The following is a 7660-nucleotide window of genomic DNA, read 5'->3' as shown; positions in this document are numbered from 1 at the left end:
ACCAGAACAATTTTTTGAATGATACCAATTGTGCAAGTAAAATATAAAATTGGAGGAAGCAGGCCCAGAGGAAAATGAAATCTTTCTAAAAAACATGTAAAATGTTTGGATAACCAGTTTAAACTGATGATTAGAATGTTAATAATAAAATATTCATATATCACTTTACACAAAAGAAGTCCTAAAAGATGTGCAACAAAAATAAACAAAAAGGCGATCTTGTATGTGAAACCCCCAAATGCAATTTCACCACCTGCACATCAGCTGGGTTTTAGGATTTATGTACAGTTCCTATAAAAGCAGGTACAATAATTAGGGACACATAAGAAAAAGAAAAAACATGACTGTAAGTCAATTATTAAGATTAAAGTCAGGGGAACCTGTCAAACACAAAAATAAAACTGATTAAATTAATGCAATTGTGCCTAATGAGTTTACAAAACAAATAGCCTTGGGACTTGGACTCTTGGGACTTGATGTTGGAAATGAACCAATAATTATCACAGAAAACCAGAGCTGACGACCTAGATTCTAGTCTTAACTCTACTCAACATGCTCAACTTCTTCATTAGTAAAATGAAAGGCTATAAATAAACTAAATCTAATGAGCTACCAGGCGTATAATCAGATTCTGGAAATACATCCCTTCTACAATATACAAGAGAGTATTTGTATGACAGTCTCTCCACTTGCTTCAGTTTACTCTAACTTCTATAAGACTCTATTCAGCAATCATATCAAATTAAGAAATTACATAAGAAAGGAAAAGGAAAAGATGCCATTGGGCAAAATTTTAATTTTCAAAACTAAATTCTAAATTAATAAAATCACATTTTTTAAGACTTCTGGAAAAAATATACATAGTTCAAAACTCTGTGTATGTGTATATATATACACACACACACACACACACACATGCATACACACACATTTATGTGTATATATGTGTATATTTATAGGTATAAATTGCTGGTGAGGCAGTTCATAAAAAGTGAGCTTGATTATTTCCATGTGAAAATCTAAGTTTAAAGAATTCCTTTTATATTTAGCTTCTCTTTATGAAAGATAGCATGTCCTACCTCTGTCTGCCATTTTAGAAAATAAGGCCCAACACTTATTAATACCTGAATGACTGTTTTTAAAAGAAAATTCATATTGAAGTTTACTGTTAGGGAATAAAGTCTAATGAAACAAAACTTATATTCCATTATTTTCATTTTTTAAAAAGTTAGGCCTTTTATATTTTTCTATGAATTTAAAATTTTTATGTTCTTTAGAATCTTTAGTGTTCTTACAAAATTTGACAAGTCAATGCTCTTAACATTCACTGATCAATTTTACCATTAATGGTAACTAGCATATTTTCTCTAGGAGAAGTAAAAAAAAAAGACTTGCTCTATCAGAAGTCTGTGCCCTATTTATTATTCTCCTGATTATTCTCCAATGAGAAGTCTTAAATTATTTGAGAGATGAATTAAACCTCACAGGGCTTATCTCTAAGAAATCTCTGATCCCATATTCCTTCCACTTATAGAGTTTTTCCTTATTGTGAACTTTTTTATGTCTACAAAGGTTTGATCTGTAACTGTAGGCTTTCCCACATTCCATACATTTATAGAGTTTCTCTCCAGTATGGATTCTCTCATGTTCAGTTAGGAATGAATACTGGCTGAAAGCTTTTCCACACTGATTACATTGATAGGGTTTCTCTCCAGTATGAATTCTCTGATGCCTATAAAGGTTAGATTTGCAACCAAAGGCTTTCCCACATTCTCCACATGTGTAAAGTTTTTCCCCAGTATGAATTTTCTGATGCTCATTAAAGGATGAATACTGGTTGAAGGCTTTCCCACATTCATTACACTGATACGGTTTTTGTCCAGTATGAATCCGCTGATGTTCAATAAGGGTTGAGATGCGAGTGAAGTTTCTCCCACATTCCAAGCATTTACACAGTTGTTCTCCAGTATGAAGCCTCTGATGCTCAGCCAGGGATGTCAAATGGCTGTAACTTTTCCCACATTCACTACATTTATAGGGTTTCTCACCTGTATGGATTCGTTGATGTCTATGAAGTTTTGCTCTACAATTGAAGGCCTTCTCACATTCTCCACATTTATAAAGTTTCTCTCCAGTATGAATTCTCTGATGTACAGTGAGGGTTGAACACTGACTAAAGGCTTTACCACATTCCTTACATTGATAGGGTTTCTCTCCAGTATGCACTCTCAGATGTTTGATAAGGGTTGAATTGCTGCTAAATGCTTTCTCACATTCATTACATTTATAAGGTTTCTCTCCTGTATGAATTCTCTGATGGGCAAGAAGGGATGATCTGTGGCTGAAGGTTTTTCCACACTCATTACATTTGTAAGGTTTCTCACCAGTATGAAATCTCTGATGCTCAAAAAGATGAAGACTCTGGTTGAAGCTTTTCCCACATTCATTGTAAATATGAGGTTTTTCCCCTGGGTAAATCTGGAAACATCTCATAAGATCAAAATTCTGTTTAAAATCTCTCCCAAATGTATAATATATATTGGGTATCCTTTCTATAGGAATACTCTGTTGTCTAACAAGAACTGTATTTATAAATAAGCCTTTCTCTAATTCAAGACTTGTTTGGTTTCCAGCTCCACTGATGGTTTTCTTGGGTGAGGCTGTCATTAGCCTGAGAGGTTTCTTCTGTTGCTCTTGTGTCCTGAGCTCAAATTCCAAAGCTTCTCCAAACTTCATGTCCAAGTGACCAAACTTAATGCATTTTTTCTTCATTATTCCCTGAGACGTTTCTTCTATAGAAATGACCTGTTTGGGAGGCAATGCTTCTATTTCAGGCCATATCTTGAAACCTGGAATAAATCAGAAGAATTAATGGCTCTTTTGCTGGAAGAGACAAACATGCATCAGTGGGACAATAAAATTGGCAATAATACACATAAAAGAGGTTTGATACCACCTGACCCCAAATGTGGACTTGAATCTGGAGAAAGACAGGATGGAATGTGTGGGAGAATACAGTGGACAAATTAACAATGACAGTGAAGACACTGCCACTTAGTAAAGGTAGGAATCTTTTGAGACTAATAGAAGTGTACAAGAGATGTGAAGTTCTGAAGAATGCCCAAACCCCAAGCTCAGATCTGATTCTTGGTGAAAAGATGTAGCTTGAGCTGATTCTAAGGAACTCTGAGTTAAAATCTGGCTTACTTTAATCAATCCATGACTGAAAACAGATTAAAATTATATCACTGTAATTAGGTAATTGTACATACTTAAATAAACTATACAACTTAAGTAAAATATAGGTTATTTATGTTAATAAAATCCATCCAGTTTTAGTAATAAAATATTTCACTGAAATTAAATAAGAGCAATAAATATAGGTTATAAATCTATATAAAAATACACATTATTCTTAATTACATCCATGGGAAACCTAGCAGTTTGGATTTTCAAGGAGCAACCAAGGTACCTTCTCTCTTTTTATCCTTTTCCAAAATATGACCTTCCCTGCCCATCTAGAAACTTACCCTACTACTCTGATCTCAGTTCTTTACAGAAACTCAATTATTTAAGCCTAAATAATCCACCTCTTTCTTAGAATTTCAAAACACATTTTCTAAACATTCAATCACTTAACTTACATAAAGTTTGTGAAAATAATTCAAGTATTTGCTCAAGGAGAGCAGGGGATATGTCTTATGATTTATTAATTCCTATTGTGTACAAGACAAGCACACAATTAGAATGTCTTAGATGAAAAAACAAAGAGTGAAGGAGCAGAGTGAGCAAGTTGTAAAAGTTATTATACAGGGCAGGTGACCTTGAAAATGAAAAGAGATTCTCTCTTCTCTTACTGGACTCCCGAGACTCAATCAGTCATTTATTGAACAAATACTGAATAATCAGCAATGATAATATGAAATAAATAAATGACCAAACAGTAATAGTTCATTTCTCCATGATGTGAGAAGCCTCAACTGCAGAAGTCAGGTTTGAGGTTCAGAGAATGAGGATACAAATATAACAATATTAGTAAAGAACGGTTGTATGAAAGAAGATAGACAATAGAGATAGGTTGGATTTCAGTAGAGAAAGAAAAGAGGACCCTGTGAGTCAGAAAGAAGGCCTGTCGAAGTCACCTATGGGGAAAGTAAACCTATTTAGGGGAGGCTTACTGACTAAAGAAGGGAATCCAGGTTGGAATTAGTTGAAATTTTGGTTAAGTACAGTGAGGTCAAATATAGAGTTACTTAATAACTAGTAGGAGAATTTAGAATAATATAGATAACAGAAGGTGTTGTAAGTTCTTAGACAGATAATAATAAGACAAAAGTGGTCATATTTGGTACACTGAGCAGCTTGGATCAAAGGAAGGACAGAATAGAATCTGAAAAATAATGTAGCTGCAACGGTCTGGATGGACTGAGTACTTTGAGCTTCACTGGCACTGAATTAGTCACAGAGGCAATTCAATTCAATTCAATTCAAATTGAGTTTAAAATTTTTAAAAAATATTACTAAATCCAAAAAAAAAATTACTAAATCCAATATATTAGATGCTAGAGGCAAAGAATACAAAGACCTGGCCTCTCCCTTAAACATACACAATCTTATTAGAAAAATAACTAATAACTAATAAATAAACACAATAATTATAATTCAATATGCTAGATACCATAATTAATGTGCTCAACATATGTAGAAAGTGCTATATGAGCAAAATGATGGAAAAACTAATGCTGACTGGGAAGTAGGAAAGATAAGGAAAACCTACAGGTGAGAGTGGCATATTAGGTGGGCAGATGCATCTTGAAGGATAAGTAGTTTTCCAGTGCACGAGGTGGAGGAGGTGGAAGAGGTGATTCAAGCTGAAGGATTAACACACAAATGATAATGAGTACGTAGATGTGGCCAGAATACTGAACTGAAATCAAAGTGGCCATTGATGAGATCATAAAGGACAGGCTGTGAAGCAGGTTTAACGTCACATTACTCCATGGATAATGGAGAATGAATGAAGTCGCTTAAGGTATAGGATTAACACCTGAGTTTCAAAAAGATCACTGTGCTGATGGCATGGAAGGTGGGTAAGTAGAAAGAGGCTCAGAGAGGATAGGTGACTTTCCCACAGCGCATAAAACTTGTAAGTAGCAGTGTAGGGGTAAAGTGAAATTCGGAATGTCTAAACTCAAACCACGATCTTGAATCTTATAGCACTGCCTACCTACTCTGGAGGTGGAGAAAACTGTATTTTAATAAAGTTGAAAACTATTTGTAGAGGGAATGAGTGAAAAAAAGATGTTAATAAAAGCAAGAATCATAGATTAAAGGTCAAACCACAAAGACAGATGCAAAATATTGGCAAATCTATGTCATATGGTGAATAGAAATGACATTGGTGATCTATTTAGGTTTCTTTCATCACATTTCAGCTTTCTAGCTCTGTGACTAAAGTATTTTAAAATCTCTGATGCTCTGTTTCTTCAGGTATAAAAAGAGGTATATAAATTTGATCAAGTGATCCTCCAATCCTGACAACTTACAGTTTTATGATGAAGACCAACTAGATTAGACTAGGCTAGAAGAGTGGTCAGCAAACTACAGGTCTCTGGGCCAAATCTAGCTGCTACTTGTTTTTGTAAAGTTCTATTAGAATACAGCCACACCTATTCGTCTAAATACTGTCTCTGGATGCTTCTGCACTACAACCACAGAGTTAAATGGATGCAATAGAGACCTTAAGGTCCCCAAAGCCAAAATATTTACAATCTTGCCCTTTATAGGAAAAGTTTGCTGACCCCTAGACTAGAAACGCTACAATGGTTATGTTAATGACAGCTGACTGAATATATTAGTGGGAGGTGACAACCCAGTCTCCAAGAAAATAAAAGGGAAATATTAAGAAATCAGAGACAAAGGAACACTGATAATACTTTGAAATATGTGGATGGTAAAAGAAATGAAAAAAATTATGAAAAATTCAAAATATTGCAGAAGGTGTAAAGTATTTAAAATCTGTCAGACGTGAACATGCGTAAATGCAGATGCAAAGAAAACCATGAAGACCGAGAGGTCAAAAATGGTAGAAGAAAGTGAGTGAGGCTGCAAAAAAAGGGAAAGGGAAAGAAAATGCAGGGAGTGGTATGAGAAGGAAGATGTTAAGACAAGGACCTTCTTGATGCAAAGAAAACCATTATAACCAAGGAGCCTTGTCAGGTGGTTCTGAGCATTTGAATAGGGCTCAAAATTTCCAGACATGTTTTCAGAGCACTCCTCATGACCTGCTCATGTGTAAAGACACTTGTGCCCATCCCCCCGTCACTTACTCACCTAGGCAGGTGTCTTGAGGGATTTCTCTTTCCAACATACAGGGATCTTCTCCTTGTTGCAACTGGCAGATCAACTTTGGCATTGAAAATGGAATCCCTGCTCATGAGGAAGGAAATGGAGTCTGAACAAATGGCATGAAGAGCAACCCCAGAACTCACAAACCGGAGCCTACCGGGCAGAGAAGGCAAGCTGAGGGAGGCAGAGTAGGCAGTATAAGCCCTCCCAAGGGGGACTGAGGCCTTCAGGGGGATGCAGCAGGAGTTGAGTCTTCGTTCAGAAACAATATAGGGCACGGGCTATGAATGCCTCTAAGATGGGAGTTCTATATGTGTTTCAGAATCCAAACTGGGCTCTAGTCTTTGGAGTAGGAGGGAACTGATCAGGAGGCAGGGCCGGAGGAAGGCTGAGGATGAACGGGAGCATAAGGGCATCAAAACAAACAGGTATGCTTTCAATTCTACAGAGGTGTGTCCTTTCCCAGAGGCACACAGGATGGAAACCTGCAGACCCTGAACCTCAGAGGGAGCTCCAAAGTGCTCCCCCAGCAGATTCTCCATGACAGGCAAGCCTCCTTACCCAGCGAGACCAGGGTGCTGTAGTTCTCCAGCATCACCTCCCGGTACAAGGTTCTCTGGGCAGAGTCCAGCTGCAACCACTCATCCCGGCTGAAGAGCACAGCTATATCCCTAAACGTCACTGAGTCCTGTAAAGGCAAACCCACTCCCATTCACCCAGGAACATCTTCTCCACTGGAAGACTTGGTAAGAAAGTGACACTGGGATGTGTAGCAACCCTTCTGAAAATGTCTCAGGATTCTAAATATTTCAAAGCAACTATTTATTTCACTTTTGGAACCATCCATCAACTATTAAACAAATATTTATTGAGCACCCACCACTTGGAGCAAAGACACATGGCATGTGCTGTGAGGGTATGGAAAAAAGGGGCAAATTTCCTGCCAAGAGGGAGTTTATATCCTACCCTGGGATCTGTCAGAGTAACTGAGCACATCCATTTATCTCCTCCCTCCCACTCAAAATCCAAATTAAATGAAAGGAAAAAAATCAGAGTACATTTAGAACAGTGCTGGAAAACAGGGAAAATATCATTAGTAGAACAGAAATAAAATGGAATTTCTGAGACATAAGGCAAATAATAAAAATAATATTAGTTAATGCTTATTGAATACTTACATGTTAGGGACTATGACAGAAACTTTGTGTACAGTAACCCATTTAAATTTCACAGACACTCTATTAGGAAGATACTATAATTAAATCATTTTGCAGATGAAGAAAGTTCAGAAACGTTACAAAATCTCCCCAAG

The 7660-nt window shown here is 36.6% G+C and overlaps 1 protein-coding gene across 1 annotated transcript in view; it reads right to left on the bottom strand.

Moving 5' to 3' along the window:
* Positions 1 to 933: 933 nt before the first annotated feature.
* The window catches only part of ZNF879 (zinc finger protein 879), a 65482-nt gene continuing 58755 nt past the window's right edge, over positions 934 to 7660 (bottom strand). The window contains exon 7 of the mRNA XM_057709044.1: positions 934 to 2478. Within this exon, the coding sequence (XP_057565027.1) occupies positions 1459 to 2478 (1020 nt within the window). The 3' untranslated portion in view covers positions 934 to 1458. The remainder of the gene's footprint in view (positions 2479 to 7660) is intronic.

Source organism: Hippopotamus amphibius, chromosome 15 (genome assembly GCF_030028045.1).
Source record: "Hippopotamus amphibius kiboko isolate mHipAmp2 chromosome 15, mHipAmp2.hap2, whole genome shotgun sequence".
NCBI lineage: Eukaryota > Metazoa > Chordata > Mammalia > Artiodactyla > Hippopotamidae > Hippopotamus > Hippopotamus amphibius.
The sequence above is the reverse complement of the archived record's forward strand: the minus strand, read 5'-3'. Positions and strand labels throughout refer to the sequence as shown.